The sequence below is a fragment of the Chaetodon auriga genome, chromosome 3, assembly GCF_051107435.1.
Source record: "Chaetodon auriga isolate fChaAug3 chromosome 3, fChaAug3.hap1, whole genome shotgun sequence".
NCBI lineage: Eukaryota > Metazoa > Chordata > Actinopteri > Chaetodontiformes > Chaetodontidae > Chaetodon > Chaetodon auriga.
Window position 1 is genome coordinate 1,734,424 of NC_135076.1, and position 21,289 is coordinate 1,755,712.

Here is a 21,289-nt window from a genome sequence, read left to right on the forward strand (position 1 = left end):
TTCTCTCTGTCTCCGCCCTCTGTCAGCCACACACGGTATTTGATTTCCTCATTCATTCGTCAGCAGGCGAGTTTTGGGATAACATAGTTCTGCCGTCTGTTATTTAAAAAAATCAGTCAGTAGGCACTTTTTTTCACTAACATGGCATGTCCTTTTGACAACGATCCCGTGGATGAAGATGCAGCATTAATGCGCAGGGAATTAAATATTCGTCGGGAGATGGTTGTCAGACCGCGCTTAGATGTTCTGGCATTTCCAGACAATTATCTTATTATTATTACGGCGTAAAAAACGGCGTAAAATCTGAAACAACGGCGTTTTTACGCCGTAATGAAGTTGAAACGTGACTGAATGTGGCGTATTTCTGGCAGGAACGGCTTGCCATAGTATTTCTGGCAGGAACGGCTTGCCATACCAGTGGAGTAAAAAACGCAGCCCTCCTCTTCCCCGTCGCCATGGTGACTCGTCAAATCGGGGCTCCATTGATGTTGGCTTTTTATAGTCACGGTGCACGCGCTTAACTCTGAGTTAACCTACTCTGAGTTGATTGAACTAACTCAAATCACCTGTTCTGAAACCGGAAACTCGGAGTTTCCTATCTCAGGCTAGATCAACTCAGGGTTCAGGATTAGACTCGGAGTTTGTTGAACCTCCTTTGTGAAACGGGCCCCTGCTCATTCTAACAGTTCTTAGAGTTTATAGGGAGGGGAAATCCTGACACCTGGTGGACAGATGACACCATTGCAGCTTGTCTAATCACCTGTTCTTTGTGTGTATGTGTCTCCAGAATAACGATGTACCAGTGGTGACGCTCCCTCATGGATTCACCCAAAAAATACACTGTGTTGGACAGCTGTAACACACACACATCAATGCAAAGACACACACAAGTGAACACAGAGACTGAGCTTCAGTTTGCATCATAACACACACTTTCAACTGTCTGATGCGTATGTCTGTCTCTCTTTATCTATGTAGGAATGGAGAGCTGCTGTTTGAGCTCCCACAGGTTTTCCCTCCACCTGCCTTTGCTGCTACTGCACCCAACACCTCCAACTCAAAGTAAGTTTGCTTTGGACAGTTTGGATCAAAATGGATGTTTCTCTTTTTTTCTGACTGGCTCTTGATCTGTGGCTGTGGTCACCATCAACAAGCTAGACTCATGATCAAATCACAGTCTTCTTATATTTAATTTCTATCAGCTGTTGTTTAATTTCAGATGTCTGTTCTTTGTCTACCAAACATGTCTGCATGAATATTATTAGAATCAGTATCTGTTAATGGCTGTAATGCACAGCACGGACAAGGTTACATTTACACATGTCTTGTATTATTGTGTTTCTCTTAACATTTCCACAGTGGTAACGTGAGCTCTTACTCTGTTTTTGTCCTGTAGAAAGAGAAAGCGTGAAAACCAGCAGCAGGACGATTGGCCATATGTCAAAAAGCCACCAAATGCTGCATGCTCTTCATTAAGGAGCAGAGGCCAAACGTTGAGGCCGACATCAGCAGAAGAGGGAGCGCGGCTGTGAATGCAGTCCTGGGTCAAAGAGTAAGTGTGCTGCTTCTGTGTGTTTGACTCACTCACTGTAACAACAGTTTGTGTGCATATTTATGTGTCTGTGAATGTTTTTATGTTGGTGTTTGCGTATGTTGACACCATGCTGTCGTCTGTCCACAGTGGAAGTCTCTGTCAAAGGAGTAGCAGGCCAAATACTACAAGCAGGCTGAGAGAGAACGACTCCTCCACGCCCAGCAACACCTGGAGTGGACCAGCGGGGAAAACTATGTAAGTACATTGAGCTCACACATCAATGCATGAGAGCAAATGAAACATAGTCACTGCAAAGACTCTTCATCAGCTGACACCAGATGGTCTGTTTGTTTTTGTTTACAGGGCAAAAAAAGTGGAAAAGAGACAGGAGAAAGCCACCCAGGACATGTGTGACAGAGGCTCAAAGCGCTCAGACATGTGTGATCGTGCCCCATCGCCTGTAGACAGTCAAGGTGCAGCTGCCACACACACAGGCTCCAGTGACTAACGCCTGTGTAAGAGGTCAGCCCTAACATCTGGTTGCATGCTTCAAAAACATTGTCTACCTAAATGACCTCCCCTGCTGGATGCCCTCAAATCAATTAATATATTAATATATAAATACTTCATGTAAAAAAATCAGATTTTATCAAAATATTAAAGAGAACAGTTTTAAAAAGCCATCATAATATTACTTAAACACTGGAAAACAACATCAAAAGAAGGGAACAGCAGCCACATGTTGAAACAGGCCAACAGACATCTGACCAACATATACAGAATACAGGAGGTGGTTGACACTGCTGACTGACATGTAATCTACTGCAAACCATATTTAGCAGTGTCATTTATATTAGTGAGGGTGAGCTAAATAACACAAACACTTCTCTGTATAATGCGGTACAGCTGAATCAACAGCTCTCTATTCAGCGACAGTGGCACGGTGGAAACACTGTCACCTCACAGCTAGAAGGTCCAGGGTTCGATTCCCACTGTGGACACCGGGGGTGTGTCCTCCACCATGCCTTCGGTGCCTGCTGCTCGAGGAAAAAAGGGGCCTTTCTGTGTGGAGTTTGCATGTTCTCCCCGTGTTCACCTGGGGTTATCCTCCTTAAAAAACCTCCACTAAAAAACCTTTCTGTGTGGAGTTTGCATGTTCTCCCCGTGTTCACCTGGGGTTATCCTCCTTAAAAAACCTCCACTAAAAAACCTTTCTGTGTGGAGTTTGCATGTTCTCCCCGTGTTCACCTGGGGTATACTCCTTAAAAAACCCCCACTAAAAACATGTAAGAAGATCACCACCTGACCAATGGTAACAAAGGAAACTGGGTCCCCAAGCGCCGGTCGGATGGCAGCCCACCGCTCCTGCTCTGCCGCGGAGGAAGGACTGACCAAGGATGGGTTAAACGCAGAGGACAAATTTCACCAATTGCATGGCGTGTTCGCGTGTATGTGTTGTGTGACAAATAAAGGGGATTGTCACTCTGATTCTTCTTAAAGAACTGTAGACTGAGGATTGTGCTGTAATATGCAACTATTGTGGAGTGGAGGATGCCATCGTCTATGTGCTACACCGATCCCTCTCCCACCTGGACAGGGGCAGCGGCGCGGTGAGGATTACATTATTGGACTTCTCCAACGCCTTCAACACCATCCAGCCCCTGCTCCTCAGAGATAAACTGACAGAGATGGGAGTAGGCTCACACCTGGTGGTCTGGATTACATTACTATCTGACAGGCAGACCTCAGTATGTGAGACTGGGGGACTGCAGGTCTGACACCGTGGTTTGCAGCACAGGAGCACCGCAGGGGACCGTGCTCTCTCCAGTGCTGTGCTGTTCACCCTGTACACATCGGACTTCCAATACAACTCAGAGTCCTGCCAGGTGTAAAAGTTTGCAGATGACACTGCTATCATGGGCTGTATCAGGAACGGACAGGAGGAGGAGTACAGGACACTGATCCAGGACTTTGTCACATGGTGCGACTCCAACCACCTGCACCTCAACACCACCAAGACCAGGGGGATGGTGGTGGACTTCAGGAAGCGCAGGCCTCATCCGGAGCCTGTGACCATCAAAGGGGACTGTGTGGAGATTGTACGGACTTACAAATACCTGGGAGTGCAGCTGGATGATAAAATGGACTGGACTGCCAACACAGATGTTCTGTGCAGGAGAGGACAGAGCCGACTGTACTTCCTCAGAAGGCTGGCGTCCTTCAACATCTGCAAAAAGATGTTGCAGATGTTCTACCAGACTGTGGTAGCAAGTGCCCTCTTCTACGCAGCAGTGTGCTGGGGGGGGGGGGCAGTATCAAAAAGAGGGAAGCTACACATCTAGACAAACTGTTGAGGAAGGCGGGCTCTGTTATGGGCACAGAGCTGGACAGCCTGACATCTGTGGCAGAGCGACGGGCACTGAGCAGGCTCCTGTCAATCATGGACAATCCACCGCATCTGCTGCACAGCGTCATCTCCAGGGAGAGGAGCAGCTTCAGTGACAGGCTGTTGTCACTGTCCTGCTCCACTGACAGACTGAGGAAGTTATTCCTCCCCCACGCCATGCGGCTCTTTAACTCCACTCAGGGGGGGAAACTTTAAACATTAATGTCAACATTCCTCAGTGTTCTCAATGGAATCTGTACAACACTCTGTTCAACATGCACCTTAACTTGCTTTCTGTTTGCACTGGACATTTAAACTCTGGACATCTCATGTAAACTCATTTAAACACTTGACATTTAAACTTGTTTTCTGTTGCATTGGACATTTTTACTTTTACTTCTGTTTGGACATTTTTACCTTCAATTATTTTTGCACTGGACATCTTTAATTTTAATTCTGTTTGCACTGGACTTGATTTTGACTTTTAAATGAAGGGCATTACTGTCTTTAATTATTTTCCTCCCATTTTGCCTGTACCCCTGGGCTTTGTGTTGGTTATGATGCATTTGATGTGTCTTTGTATGTCCTTTGTATATTGTCTTTCAGAAAGTAAAAAAGAAAAAAAAAAGAAAAAAAAGAAAAGAAAAGAATGACAGTCAGCTAAGGAATCCACAATGCCATAACAGGGTACTAACTGCAGTGGAAAACAAAATAGAGAAAAGTAACTGTACCTAAACATAATATCATATGCTGTACCATGAAATGGAAATATGGCATTAGTGTACAGATTATATGTACTGTGAATTATACTCTCCTGTGCCCCCCCGCCAAAATGATGGCACTAAGTTGAAACTGAAAACCAGTGACACTGAAAATTACACAAAGAGGAACATTCGCAGGTCGAGTGGCAATTCTCCACCTAACCCGACGTGGCGCTGTAGACAAAATAGACGGCCATTTTTCGCGGCGCTGTTTCTGTATAGCAAAACTTCCGGTGGTACAAGGCCAATGCAAGTGTGCGTTGTCAGTGTTATAAATCCTTAAGTAAAACACAAAACGAATTGACTGGCCTCTGGACTGTTTAGTAAGGTTCAGCTTGTTTGCTGTATCTGAGACATGGATATTCCCAATCCCCCTGAAGGTGAGCAGTACGCTGCGACGTTGAATGACTTTCATTGAATATTAGCATGCTACCTAGAGCTAGTGCCTTAACAGCTAACGTCACTGCTGCATTTAGCATTACGTCTAAGTTTAGTAACGTTAACGTCCATAGCTAAATGCGTGTGTAATAGAGTTTTGTGTACACCTTTGCAATACTAACAATTGTTTTAGAATTACACAGCTATGTTAACTTTATTTATTTATTTATTTATTTAATTAATTTTACGTTAACTAACTTTCACGGCTAAAGTAAAATCATTATTTTCACCGAAGCTGGCGATTTCCTTCCCTCCCCCTGTCGTTTTCGAGTTTGGTGCCATAATGAAATACACGATAAATCAGATGAAGTTAAAATTAGTCAAGTACCTTATATTGAATTGAGGACTTTACGTGACATGGTCATCGCATATTCTACAGTTAGTGTTCTGTGTTGAAACAGCGGTTTCTAGGTCAGAGTATGGATTAGGGTCGCTATTCCAATACAAGGCCGTGTTAGGGCCATTGTGCCATTGTAATGTGATGTGTGTGATTAAAAAACGGAGCCGGGGGTAATATTCCGCGAAGAAACTCAAATTTCCGACATTAAGGTCGTAAATTTACGAAAAGACCTCATGTCTTGCTCATGTCATGAGAAAAAAACAAACAAACTAATATCTTAAACAAAAAATTATTAATTAAAAAAATAAATTATAAATAAACTCGGATATTCTCTGAGGATATTAAATCCCAGATTTGCCAGAAATAACACAAAAATTCTCTGAGATCAAAGTTGCAGAAAATCCTGTAAAAATTGCGTTTTTTCTGGAAGAACCACATCGCTTCATTTTGCAAGGTTGGATCAACCTCATGGCAGCACAGATGCAACCAGTAAACACCTTACCTTAGTGAGGATATGCTGCACTGGAACAAGGCTGCTTCAGGTAAGTTTACCTAACATGAAATTCATGAAGTTGGTCGATAATGGTTTATTTAATGAGTAACGTGTCACAATTACAAGATTGCATGTTTTACACTAGCTAGAACTAGCTTTGTTTGTCTCGTAGCAAAGCACATCAGAAAGACATTAAGAACCCTCAAGCTAATGCTTTTCTGAAGTAAAAAAAAAAGAAGGGGGTAATGTTAATGTTCCTGTATATTTCTCTCAGCCGATCAGTACTGTTATCTCTGTGTCCAAGGTTAATGGTTCGTGGACCCGCTTGTGTAACATTACCACTACGCTTTGCTTACTTCGTAGCTCATATGAACATGTTAGTTGGTGGATAAATAGATCACTGATGCTGGGCTGTGTAACTTTTCTGCTAAACTTTCCTGCAGATATGTGATATGATGGTCAACATTAGGGAAGGGCTGGGCCAGTGAAATCAGTGTCCCCTTCCAGCATGGCCATGGCATACAAGTTGTAACTTGCTAGTTGGACTGTAACGTTATTTAGTTAAGCCCTAAAGTTTCACAACGTCTGTGTTCTGTTCATCCAATAACTGACGAACCTAAATAGTGATTAGTTTAAACTATGACCACAGGGAGTTGCTGTCAGAAATGCAAGTTGGTGGGCTTGGATTCATAATGAGCAAAGTAAAGATTAACTATACATGAGGAGCTTGAAATTTTTAGGTACGGGACTAGCCATATCTTTTCATCTCAAGGACCCCCATATGATAAGATTTCATGCCAGATACACCCATTTAAGAAGATAATTGTTGCTAGATACGATGTTGATATGATGTTAATGGTATATAACTATCTACTTTAGGTGACGGGACAGGAGGACCAGACTAGTCATTCTAATACATTCTCTCATTCGGCTGATTTCTAATGAAGGAAATAACTGTGAAATTAAACTATAGGCCAGCTCTTTTAGAACAATGCTGGAATTCATCCATAAAATTTCATCAGTATCATCTTAAATCAACGCAAATGAACTTTGTGGTATTATGGCAGTCAGTGGTGTTTCTCATTGGTTCTGTCATTCACATGGAAATGTCAAAGAATTGGTTAATTTTTTTGTACCCAGACCATTAAACATTGTCTTGCATGGTTTTGACTAATACAGGCCATAATTTCACTGATCGCTTTATTGAGAAATTGGCACACTGTGTGGCCTATCACGGGCCTCCAATGCAGCCCAATAGGTAAAGTGTTTTAGCCTTCAAAAACCATGATATTTATAATTTTCCAAACCAGCAAGCTCACAGTATAATCATCTGTGTCTTTTTGTTCTGCTCAGGAATTGGTTGCAAACTGTTCATCCTATTAAACATTATGAGTTCAATAGACTGGGAGCTGTCCAAGTTGCTCAGTTACATACAATACTGGCATATGAATCTCATTTTAACTTTTGATATGATGAGCAGTATTTTTCTGAGAAGAATATATGAAAGCAGATCTAATGTTAATGGGAACTTCCTGTCCTGGAAAGGACATGTATAATCAGCTTAGAACAGTGAACAGTGAAATTATGGCTTATACTACTAGTCCGTTTGCTGCCAGGCAGTGTTTAAATTGAGCCTGTGTTAAAAAAAAGTGAATCTGTCCTTTAAGAAGAAACCAAGGCGTAGGTCATTTAGTCACTGGCAGTAACAGGCAATGTGATCACATCACACGTGATACTATGCAAACTGGACACAATGCAAGTGTTTCAGATATTGGGCCTTCATCATTGTATTCTGTCTTCATCACAGCACTGGCCATTAGAGTCATCTCTTTCCTACATGAGCGCATAGTCACTGAAGAAGTGATTAGCGGCCTGCAGGAGTAAAAGGTACTACTGGGCAGTGCTGGTACTGGTACTACTGGCAGGGCAGTGCATGTCATGAATGTGCAGTGATTGTGAAAATATTCTTTTTATGTTATTAATACACATGGTAAAATATCAAAAAATAGATATGAATATCAATGTAAAAGTAAAAGTTTATTTTCCATAATTTCTGTTATACACACACACACACACAAAAATGAGTAAGGGCTTTTCACGTAGTCTTTGCCTGCGGTAGAATGTTCTTATGGGCCTTGACAAAGTTGGCCTGCCGTAACCTTAATATTATCTACTCTGTACAAACAGTATTTCAGTGAATTATTCATGTATTAAACATGTTTTGACAAAACGTATTAAACTTGTTCTGCTCTATCATTCAACTGACGAGACGATGTCATCCCTCTTCTGGAATACAGGGATCTGGCCAAATACTCTCAAATGGGGATCCACTGGCATTGGTGAACTTCTGTCAACACCACTTCAGTAACAACAAAAGGACCTCTTCCAAAAGCTATGGGCAAAGCTTGAGACGAGAAAGGAAGCTGATGCAAATAAAACTAAAGATCAAGTGCTAAACATCAAATTTCCACCCCCTGCAAAGAAGAGAGTGAGAGCAAGTCATCACAAAATTGTAACAGGGTGGCTACGTAGTGAGAATGGACAAGTAAAGCAACTTTGAACAAAATGGGAAGGAAGCACAAGGACAGTAGTTGTGGGGGTAGAATGTGGTATGGATGCTGTCCTAGAAAAAGGAAAGAATTTCCTCGTCCCTAAAGAAATTTCAACCAATGACTATGATTTTGATACAGGCGACATTGAAGATGCAAGTGCTGAAAATGACACAGAGCTATATGATGTTGAGTAGGGTATTGCAGTGTGATAATATACACTGTTTAATCACACAAATGTGCCCACTGGCAGATATCTAGTAATACCATTTCCACTGCAGGAGCTATCCTTAAACCATATTTACAGACTATCATTCACAGTGTATGCACTGCTACCCCACGACACAGCAAGTGAGTATTTGTTTAATGACATTGCTCAGAGTGTAGCCGCTTCATACTCTTTTCTGCTTGCCTGTACATTGCTTACCACACTTTAATTGGTAATGCAGATACTTTGGAAAAAATACAATAATTATCAACTCAAAAACAGACATCTTTAAGGATGACTCCTCCTCCTCCTGCATGTTCGTACCATGTGCCACCACTCACCTAAACCAAGTTTTTGACATTTTATTTTGCGAATTTTGAAGTCTGCCTCCTCGAGAATTCAACTTGGAAACTCAACTCAAAGTGTGCACGAATAGGAACTGGCAGTGGGAGTTATGCATTTGTCTTAATGCAGTGATATGCGATGAGAAAGGGCAGTGGCTAATTGACAGTTATGCTGTCTTTAGTGTTTGATCTCCTGTCAATTGGTGCTGAAAATGAACTTCAATTCATAAATTATATTTTGGAACTTCTCCATGAACTGTATGTGTAGTTAGTGTGCACCCTGATCATTAAAGAGGATAGTTATGTTTAGCCTACCTGTGTCTTCATTTGGAGGCTGCAAGTAGAGGCATCTTTCATCTGATGCCATCAGATTCTTTTTTTCTTAAACAGTGTCAGATAGCTGTTCAGCATATCTTTACACCTAATTGCTTGCAAAGATATCAAAGTTATATATTTTAATTGAAGAGTACCCTAAAAGTTGTAATGTTTCAGTAAAATTTGATTATTGCAGGATAAGGTGAAGGCGCATGTATTCAATCAGAATAAATATGTGGTCCACAAAAATCACACAACAATGACACAAAATAATGATAATAACAATAAGGCTATGGCCTATGACATTGTAGGCTATTGTTTAAATATGAAACTGAAAGAAAAATAATGCCAAAAAATAAGGCTAAAACGCCCTAAAGCTTTTCAGAAATCTTTAATTATATCCTGTCATATTGCTGAAATATATATGTATGAAGAACAATGGAAAAATAAAGTGCAAAAACCACAACAGTCACACTAATAATGCAGCTTTGTCCATAGATAAATGCCCTTTAGCTTATTACCCAAGTAGCCCAAGTACAGAACAATGAACAAAGATTAATTTTAAAAAAGTGCAAATCTGAAGAAATAGTAGGCTATTCCTTTGCATAAAAGTAAATGCAATAGCACATTGTGCTACTGTTAAGGCTTGCAGATTCTATGAAAGGAAAACAAGAGTGTTTACCTTAACTTGCCTAATCGAATTGTACAGGTGGGTAATGATATTACCAGCCATGCGCAACACCGTTTCTGATGGCATATTTGTGCCTGGTATGCACAGATATTTCTGCGGCATTTTTGACATTAGAGGAAAGCACTTTTCATACGCTTTCCACCAAGTCAGTGGGTCGTTATCACTATCAGTTACTTTTTTCAATGAGATGTACATGCATGTCTGCACTAAAGGGTGACATAGGAGAGCATTTGAACTAGGGATGGGAATTGATAAGATTTTTGGGATTCAGATTCCAGATTACATCTTATCCCAAGTGGGATAAGATGTAAAGAAAATAAAAGAGGGCCCAGCACTGAGCCCTGTGGGACCCCACATGAGAGAGGAGCAGTGGAGGACACAGAGTCACCCAGGCTGACACAGAATGTCCGATGAGACAGGTAGGATCTGAACCATTCCAGCGGCAGGCCCCTGATGCCCACCCACTGCTCCAAACGAGCAATCAGGATGTCATGGTCCACTGTATCAAATGCCGCAGTTAAATCTAAGAGCACAAGGATTACACAGTGACCAGAGTCATTAGCTAAAAAGATGTTGTTAAAACTCTTAAAAGCGCAGATTCTCTGCTGTGCAATGTTTTAAAACCAGATTGGTAAATTTCAAGAACATTTTGTTCTTTTAAAAAGTCCATTAGCTGAGAGTAGACAATCTTCCGTAAGATTTTGGAAAGGAAGGACAATTTAGAAATGGGCCTAAAATTTGCCATAACAGCAGGATCCAGTCCAGGTTTCTTAATCAGTGGCTGCACAACTGCATGTTAAATGAAGCATAACTGAATTAAGCTTCTATCCAAAAAGTCATAAGAGAAGTGGCCATTCTCTTGAACGGTGTTCATCAAGAACTGAATGCTTTCCAATCCAATCCAATCCATTTTATTTATACAGCACAGTTTTAAATAAACACAAGGGTTTCCAAAGTGCTGTACAGTAAAATAAACACAATAAAACATAATAAATAAAAGATTAAAAAGATAAGAAGATAAAATGATAAAATATCTTTGTACATAAAATCAACAACCTAAGTGGTGTGAAAAGCCAAAGAAAAAAGGTGCGTTTTAAGAAGAGTTTTAAAATTAGGCAGTGAAGAGGCCTGTCTAATGTGCAGTGGCAGTTTGTTCCACAATTTTGGAGCTGCAACAGAAAACACCCGATCCCCTCTGAGCTTCAGCCTAGTTCTGGGAACCCTCAGGAGCAGCTGGTCTGCTGACCTAAGAGATCGGGTGGGTGTGTAGGGGTGCAGAAGCTCAGAGAGGTACGATGGGGCAAGGCCACTTAGAGATTTAAAAGCATGTTTAAAATTTACAGGAACCACTCCTGAAGACAGACTGCTGTTAATAATGCCGTGTAAATATGGCCCAACAGTGGGGAAAAACTCCTTAAAAAGTTGAGGAGGAACAGGGTCATTGGGCAAGCCTGATGGCTTTAAATGCCCCACAGTCTCCTGTACAAAAGGCAGGGTCACAGGCTCAAATGAGTCAAAAACAGCAGAACAAGGGACAAACACTGAGGGGTCATAAACAGGAGGTGAAATAAGTGCTCTGGTAGAAGTGACTTTAGCAGTGAAGAATCGCAGAAAGCTTTCCACACAGAAGGGGAGGGCTCAATTCCCACAGTCTGTGGTGCATTCAGAGTTGATCACTGTAAACAACACATGAGATTTGTGACAGTTTAAGACAATAATATCAGAAATGCTTTCTTTTCTTTGTATTCCCCGTAGGGCTGGACGATAAAACGATAACGATATGTCTTTCGATAGACACGTAATCAATATCAATAAAAAATGCCTTTGATAGAATATTCGATAATTTCTTTTTTCTTCGTCGGAAGAAACCAGAAGTTGCGAAGCAAGGTTGGTTGCATGAACAAAGGCGCTCGCTCTCAGGTAACCAAGCAACGTAGGGAGTAATCACTGATCAGTGGGAGTGACACGCTAACAGCCAATCATTTAACAGTATCCCGTTTGGTTGCGCCATCTCGTTGTCTCGTGTTTGATTCTTTGCGAGGAGTGAGATGACAAATAAAAAGTGAGTGCTGCAACAAGCGAAGAAATTGACGATAAAACAGGAAAAGTCAGCTCACCAGTATGGCAGTTTTTTGGATTTTGTAAGTCGGACCGTAGTGAGACCAATGTGGTCTGTAAAGTATGCAAGACCGTCGTCCCCACCAAGACTGGTTGATACCACAAACTTCGAGCTCACCCTTTGGAGCGCAGCCGTATTCGCCAACGTCCAACAACATCCATACCGCAGCACCACCGCACAAGCAGCAGACCTCCATGCAGAGGTGCTCTGTTTCAGTGCCTTATGACAAATCATCTAAAAGGCACAAAGACATAACGGAGACAGTGGCATATCATATAGATAAAGTCATGCTTCCGCTGAGCACTGTGGAGAAGACAGCTTATAAAAATCTCTTACACGTTTTTTTTTTTTTTTTTTTTACCACACTTGCGCTAAAAATATAATTGAATAGTTCACGTATGTTTAGAGTAAGAAGAGTTACCAAAGTTATTCACATGTCTAGGCTGGTTTTATAGTTCAGTCAGTGTTACTGTCTATCATGTTTGGTTTTTTGTATGTTACAGATGTCAAGTCTACCTCAGTTTCTGCTGTGTTTACAAAACGCTGCACATATTTGAAAACATTTTATTCACCAGAAGATGAATCAGCTTGTGAACTTCCTTGCACTAAACCTGCAGAAAAAAGTTCTCAGGTTTCTCTATGTTTACATTTTTACACTTTTATTTACATTTATTATTTGAGTGTTTTCCATGGTTGTGTTGAAATGTTGTGATTTCCTTTCCTTTCTGCCTTGATAGCTGAGGGGATTATAATCAGAAGAAGGTTAAATTTAAAATAAAAATGTTTAAATTGAATGTATTTCTCTCTTGGTCCTTATTTTAAATAGGTCATAAAAAATATCAATAATTATTGATATCAACCAATATAAAACACTTATATCGTGATACAGTTTTCAGCCATATCGCCCAGCCCTAATTCCCCGTCAGGATTCAGTATGTTGATTTACCATGTTACGTCCATAAATAAAATTGTCTTTGAAGGAAACTGTTGATGTGGTTTCTCCTAAAACACTTGTTCGCGACGTGTGTTTTCAGTGCCATGTCAACATGTATCCTCTCTGGACACCCACCCAAGCACGTAATGCATTGAGTATGATAGTCAGCTACAACCTTGGTGTTTGTATTTGTTGCCTTGCATCCATAAAACAAAATGATGGAAAAAAAATTGTCGGAGTCCATGTGCCAAATAGCATTAGGCCTGTTAGTGTTGTACTGCCGACGTCTAAGATGCTGCACCCTTCAAAGCTCCATACCTTAAGGACTGATGAATTTGATGATCTGTTGTATTGTATCCTGCTGTACCACAAATTCCATTTGAATTGAATAGCTTTAACGAGTGATATCCTAGCAGCTCTCCATTGTGTTGTATTTCCTGTTGCACAAAAGCTATCACCTCATGCAAATCAGCATATTGTTTTCTTCTGAATAGGCCAAATTCATGGTAGTGTCTCTTAATAGTCTGGATGCTGATATCGTGATTCTGATGTAAAATCACAGGTGTTTCCTTATTGCTAAATCTGCTTGTGAAGTATCATTTTGATTAGGTAATGCACAGCAGGCATAATACATTACAAATTGTGGTGTTCATACTACAGTGAGTTAGCAAAGTATAAGTATGTGGTGTGTGTTCCTTGAACCAAAAAAAAAAAAACACAAAAACTTCTTGTTTGTTTGTTTTTCTTGTAAATCTACCACTTCACTCTTGAAAATTCAGAGTTTTATCTTGGAATATTACCCTCAACCCCAAGCACGCACTCTCTCTCTCTCCGCCTCTCTCTCTCTCTCTATATATGTATGTATACGTGTGTGTGTGTGTGTGTGTGTGTGTGTGTGTGTGTGTGTGTGTGTGTGTGTGAGACGGACCTTTTTTTTTTTTTTTTTTAAGATCACTGTATATATATCATTCAGAAAAACTGTAGTTCTGTGAGTGGAATATAATGAGAATACATTAGAGGCATACACTGTTGCTAAGTGTAACTTCTTCCTATTTTTTGTTATTTGTTTGTCATCAGTTTCAGACAGATGACCAGCTGTATCAGCACTGACTGTATTTTTTCCTCTTCTTCCTCTCTTTCCTGGTGCAGATCAAGAACTGAGGAATGTCATTGACAAGCTGGCCCAGTTTGTCGCTCGGAATGGGCCAGAGTTTGAAAAGATGACAATGGAGAAACAGAAGGACAATCCTAAGTTTTCCTTCCTCTTTGGGGGAGAATACTTCAGCTACTACAAGTGCAAGCTTGCTATGGAACAACAGCAGCGTATGTAGTTTAAAGGGACAGTCCACCATAAAACTATTGGCACATAGATATTTGTATGATGTTGGAATTTTCAGTTCATGTGGTGTTCAAGATAATTACCCTATTTGGCAGACTATAAGTCGCATTAGTCAAAAAATGTGTCCTGAAGAGGAAAAGATGATATATAAGTCACACTGGACTGTAAGTGGCATTTATTGAGAAATTTATTTCACAAAATCCAAGACCAAGAACAGACATTTAATCTGGAAAGGCAACTTATTCAACTACACAATAGCACACAGAACAACAGGCTGAAAGATGTCCGGTATGTTAATGTAACACATTAACAGTTATTCAACTATACAATTGCACACAGAACAACAAGCTGAATAGGTGTTCAGTATGTTAACGTAACACATTAACAGTTATTCAGCTACACAGTAGCATAAAGAACATACCTGGGAGGCTGAATACGTTAAATTTACATAACAAGCCAGCGAGTCCAACACGCTAGTTGCCGGTAAGCAAGTTGACCAAGCTCCCGATCTCATTCCACATCACTGAATACATTGAATTCTTCATCCTTGGCGTCGCTCCTGAACACATCCGCCAACTCCGGAGGAAGATGAAGCGCCGTCTCCTCTGCTGCAAGGCTGTCGTCAGATTCGGCATTCAGCAGTCAGTTAATTTTTTCAGTGGTACAGGAGCAGCATATAGTTGTCACAAGCCTTGAGCGCCCTCTCGCGGCTGTACACAGTAATGTTTACTCATTGGTTCATGTCAGTCAGTCAGTATGAATTAACATTTAAAAACATGTTAAGTTATATATATTTTGATATATAAGTCGCAGGACCAGCCAAACTATTAAAAAAAGTGCAACCTATAGTCCGAAAAATATGGTAGGTCTTTCTCAGTACAAAACAAGCCTTCATAAAATGAATGAATTCATGTCAAATGCAGCTTGTAGCATTGAATGAATAAGACCAGGCCAATTATCGATAAACTTCTAATTGATGTTATCAAATCAACATATTCCCTTTGTCAAACTGTACTTAAGTCATGTCGTTCAATTAGAACACTTTTTTGCACCCACATACGGAACATCTTCACTGTATTTCATGTTTTGGGAGAAACTGTTGATTGAATTCTCCAACGTCATATTATTAGTGTGTACTCTGTTTTAGATTGGATTTTTCCTTTGTGTTGATAGGCTTTCAAAGTGTACCTTAAGTGGCATCCTTATCAAGCAAATACTGTACCTACTCACACTTACCTACTTCACTGTGATTACTTACAGATCTAAATGTCTGCTGCCATGTCAGCCGTGTCGTCTAGGCCATGTTTTCACAGCACAGCCATGTAGAGCTGAGCAGTGCTTAACTGAATTGCACTTGTAATTCACTCTTTATTTGAAACAAGGGTAGGGCTGGGTAAAGAACTTTAATATAGTTTGAGCATGGATTAAATTGTTTCTGTAGCACTCAATCAAATACCCACAGTTGGCACCCAATGCCAACTGGTATTTTGTAATACTGTTAACATATTCTTTGATCAGAATTAGGATTTTTCACATCATAATGTTGTCAGCTTTATAGTTAGTATGTAGGGTGTGGTTCTTATCACTTTATATATATGTATTGTGAGAGGACACAATCATCTGTTGGAGATTTGCCATGCCTTTTTTTTGGCCATACTGTTTAATATCTCCATGTCCTTTAATATCTCTGGATACATTAGACCACTGTATGCAATGAGTGTGCTGCAAAACCTGAATCGTCAGCTCTGTGTGGCATATAAACAAATTCCCATGAGAACATCATAAACAATACAGACTAAAAAACATATCAAACATAATTTCCATTGATACTAATACTGGATGTTACAAGTAAGTCACAATGCTGCCTTGTTCTAACAGTATTGTGAACAAGATGAAACCACATATTTCACGTTATGGCTGAAACCATATTCAGAAGGTACTATACTGTCTTTGTCAACTCTTAAAGCTCTGAAAAGATGCCTAAACATTAGTTTACCACAGCCTGCTGCTGATTATCAGATGATAGAACTTTCACCCCTGCCAGGCACCTCATATGACGCCTGCTCTTCATTTTAGAAGTTTTCCCTAACTCAGCGATTTATACCAAGTTTAGCACAGGTCATGTTGAATGTGGAAGGACTGCTAAATGGTAATAATTGATTTTAATATGGTTTTGAATCAATTTGATGAAATACTTTCATATTTCAGGTAGTTAATTGTGTGAATTTGATAAAAACAGACATGATTTAATAGTATATATTTTTACATATATCATGATATATCATGATTTCATCCATATCGCACACAGCTATTTTAAGACAGCTATAAAAAGCAATATAAAAACATCCCTGTGCTCATTAAAGTAGGTTATAGAAGCATATGTATTTACGCTTCTGTAACCAAAATTCAGGTAATTGTATGCCATAATACCCAGCCCTAACCAGAATCCCTGTTCCCCAAATTTATGTCCTAATCCTTGTGAAAACTGAGCAGCATGACTTGGTGACATGAACTCTGACTCATCCTTTGTGGCATTGTAGTGGAGACAAAAGTTGTTAGCTGCGGCTGAAAATGTTTGGCTCAGTTCACATCTTAAAGGGAAATTCTAGTTTCATGTCAACTGGGGCGGGTGGGCAGGTGGGCCGGCGGGCCAGAGCTGGTATGCTGTGTACTGTATTTGAGAAGTGAACATCTTGGCAACTAAGTAGTGTTTATTGAAAGTGCAAAGGTAGCAAATATCAATTGAATTAAAAACTTCAGAAATCTGTGCAACATCTGCATCGTAATGCACTGCTACTTTATGAGCCCAACCATGTGTTCAGTCAGTTTTAACGCCAGGGAAATAGTGTATAGATACTAGAAAACTGCCATATACAAAATGCCACAACAGTTGATTATAGTCAAGGTTTCTCCACAACCTTCATTTAGAGGAATAGCTCCGTTTTAGTAGAGCTAGAAGAATGGCCTTGATTAAACTTAAGTAACACATAAATGATAAATCTGTTTTCTGAAACATGCACCTTATTTTCCTAGATCGAATCAGAAGACACAAAATCACTGTCTCCCTCATATCTGATGAGTCAAATGTTTAACTGAATGTGTAAATAAATATTTCACTGATAAAAATGATTTAAATGGCATGGAACAAAAGAAAAAAACGTGTATTTTCTTAGGTAACTTTTTGGCCACTGAAGGGTGTAACTAATCATCACCCTTCCAACTATGAGGCCATTGCACTGGGATGGCATGCATCAGCCTCTTAATTCTAATCAGTACACTTGTTTTGCTTGTACTTTGTATTCACCATTGATGTTAGGCACTGGATGTGTCAAGTTAACTACCATGGCAATGTGAACACTGTGTGCCACACATTTCAAATAGCCATTAGTGGCTGAATCCAAATAGAAAAGGTAATGTATTGTCTGTCAGTTCATACTAGCTGTAAAAAAATGGAATTCAAGGTTGCCAGAGCATCTCTATCACCTGCTACTATTTGATTATCAGCTGCCTCATATCCTTAAGTATAGGATTTTGTATTTAGTCATAGCTTTGACTCAGACTATTAATGCCACTTGTTGCTCATGCAGACGGAGTCAGAGCATCTTCAGCAGCATGTACAGTTAGGTCTTGGTCACTGAATGATGGTCACATAATTGACAGCCTGGTAATAATAGCACAGTCTTGTGCAGGGTTGCATGGAGTTCTTTTGTCAGTCATGTAATACCACTGAAATTCATTAAAGTTTGCTTTTCTCCACTTAGATCCCTCTACCCACGATGGGGAGGAGTATAAATCTGAAGGTATTTATTTAGAACCAATCTGTCAAACAAATTCAAAATTCCAGTTGGAAAAGTCACATTTTATTTTTGCACACGAATGCTTACAAGCTCTTTGTTTTGTTTTCAGCTGTGTTTTTTTTATGTTAGTATGTTTTTCTTGCTGAGTTTGTGCTGTGTTGTTGTTTTGAAGCTTCACTGAAGGCATATCTTCTTCACAATGCTGAAAAATGTTCTTTATGCACTTTAATGTACTTCAAGTTGTTACGGTTGCTCAGACAAACAGGAAGAGGAGCCTGGTGGCATGTCCTCGAGCAAGGCCTTCTTGTTTAATCTGTTTGTCTCTAGAATACGTCTCAGGATTCAGTTCAGCTGTAGGGTAAGGGCTGCATAATTTTACCAAAAACACAAATGTTTGGTTTGTGACAGTGCTGTTTGCATAATTATCCCTGTTCATGGAAGACGTGTGTCCTGATTTTTCACTACCACAGCCTTGGGCCTAGTTTCACAATTATAAAGTAAATTATAAAATTTCAGAAAAATGTCTTAAACTCACTGCTGAGTAGCTACAACAGAACTTAGCGTTACTATATGAGAAATTAAGACTATAATAAATGTGACCCAAATCACAAGGTATATAATAGGTCAGAAAGTATGTATTAGAATAAAGTATTTAAAGTGTTGTATTGTGAAGTCACAAAAACCTTACCATATATTCAATGTTTTAAGTCCCACACAGCTCGTTGTTTGTAATGAGCTCCACCTTGTCATTTTTGTTACTTCTGTGCCACATCACTGTCAAACTAGAAGCCTCATCAGCATACAGCTTTGTGGAGCCTGTTTTTAAACTGAGCGCAGTGGGGCATTTTTGACAGCCTGCATACCCTGGGATTTGTGATTAATATTAAACAAAGGATTAGAAATGTTTTATATGACCAGTATTGTTAATGAGTCCTTTATCAGCCCAATTTCTTGGAACATCCCTGATTAGAATTACATATGTTTATATATAAACATTTTTTATTTATTTTTTTTCCAAATTTACACCTTGATTTATCAGCCAGGGATTCAGTATTAAATGATATTACAGCCAGGCTGTTGTTCAGTAACCTAATATTCATGTTATATGTTTGCAAAACTTTGTGCCTCTGATCTTTTGGAGATGCGGACATGTGGCCTTTCAGCAGCTGTTTCTGCAGTAGTCAGGGGGGTAGGAATGACAACATTGGTAATGTTGCTGCGGGTTGCATGTTTTTTTACATTTTGTTTACCCTTCTGCTTTGTTCCTAGAACATTTCATCCGCTTGCTGTGTGTAAACTATTACATCTTATTTTACCTTTACCAAATTTGCTTTGTATTGATATGGAAGGGAATACATATTCCTCTTTGGGAGTCTGTATCACATCAGAAGTCAGCAGTCTTACAGCCCTCCTGCATCAAATTTTTGTATTTCCTCCTTTTTTTCCTGCTGCTGTTTTTGCAGAAATGTACAACCCAGGTGCCAAAGACGTTGTTGATGTCCCTCCTCCACCAGTGCAGATGATTGTTCCGCCTCCAATTCCTCTGCCTGCTGCGCCCTCTATCGATGAGCTCATCCAACAGAGCCAATGGAATCTGCAGCAGCAGGAGCAGCATCTGCACACACTGAGACAGGTACAGAGCAAGAAAGAAATGATAAATCTGGCACAGAGGACATCCGTCCTTCAGGGATGTTTTATTTTATGTTTTTATGTTTTTTTATTTTTGCAGTAACTAGACAAATCTTTTGAAGATATCATTTTGACCAAATGAATGTGCCTATGAAATCATGACTTGTAAATCCGTGAATAAACATTTTATCAAAGGAACAGATCCTACTGAATACATACAGAATACAGAGTAACTGGACAAACAAAACATAGATGAGAAGTTTTGTTCATAAATACATGCGAATACATAAATACATAATCAAAATAATAATGGTCAACAGTGTGAAACATAGTTATACTCCCTTTAAGAATCCTTACTTTTAAGTGTTTTGTATTTTTCCCTTGTAAAGAAGTGCCTGGGATGATGGCCCCTCATCTTCAGGTCTTCCCTGACAAGAACCAACTTTGAGTTGACATGTTCTACTATTTTGCTTCCTTCCTTAAAGACACTACAGCAGAACATTGTGAGAACAATGGAAGGCTCAATAAGAATTTAATATAGCAAGGCTTTTTTTTTCTTGATGTAGGAACAAGTGACTGCAGCCATAGCTCTTGCTATGGAGCAGCAGACCCAAAAACTGCTGCTGGAAACTCAGTTGGACATCACAGAATTTGACAACCTGCTGCAGCCCATCATAGACACCTGCACCAAAGATGCCATCTCTGTAAGATCGCCATAATGGAGATTTTTTAGAGATACTTATGTATGTAGATTCCTACAATATATCTCTGTAATGTGTTTGTCGTCCTTACAGGCTGGTAAGAACTGGATGTTCAACAATGCCAAGACTCCACAGCACTGTGAACTGATGACATCACATCTTCGCAACCGCATCACTGCTGATGGAGCGCATTTTGAGCTCCGCCTTCATCTTATCTATTTGACCAATGACGTTCTCCATCACTGGTACACATACCAAAATACATACATAAACACAAATGGATTTGCTTTCTAAGAAATGTTATGTAGACCTAATTACACCCTCATTAACAAGGTTAAGAACACATACCCAGAAGTTTTAAATTGTAAAATCCACGTACTGTGTACACTGTGGTATCAAACACTGAACAAGCATCGGTTGTGGTTATTAGGTACCATCGGTGATATATAAACTTTTAACTTTTAAACTTTGATTATACTAAATGGAATGTGTATATTAAATACATATTAAGTACTATGAAACTGCTGGAATTTAATGCATAAGCATTTAAATTTTATAAACTAAATGATCTATTGATTAATTGAAAAATTAAGACACATTGACCATAAATGAAACTATCCCTTGCAGCTTGTGTCTGGGTGTGAAAGAAATCTTGTACAAAGAAAGTTATTTGGGTATAAAAGTGGATTTTGTGGAAAGATTTTGTCAGAA

General features: G+C 39.7%; 1 protein-coding gene across 4 annotated transcripts in view; it reads left to right on the forward strand.

Moving 5' to 3' along the window:
- Window positions 1–4,892: 4,892 nt before the first annotated feature.
- Window positions 4,893–21,289, forward strand: part of cherp (calcium homeostasis endoplasmic reticulum protein) — a 42,224-nt gene continuing 25,827 nt past the window's right edge. For 2 of the 4 annotated variants that reach the window (XM_076722501.1, XM_076722510.1), the window contains exons 1-5: window positions 4,902–5,061; window positions 14,262–14,435; window positions 19,712–19,881; window positions 20,444–20,581; window positions 20,672–20,823. In XM_076722501.1, the coding sequence (XP_076578616.1) occupies window positions 5,037–5,061; window positions 14,262–14,435; window positions 19,712–19,881; window positions 20,444–20,581; window positions 20,672–20,823 (659 nt within the window). In that variant the 5' untranslated portion in view covers window positions 4,902–5,036. Of the gene's footprint in view, window positions 5,062–14,261; window positions 14,436–18,212; window positions 18,252–19,711; window positions 19,882–20,443; window positions 20,582–20,671; window positions 20,824–21,289 lie in introns of all 4 variants that reach the window. The other 2 variants (XM_076722493.1, XM_076722485.1) reach the window with 2 other exon arrangements.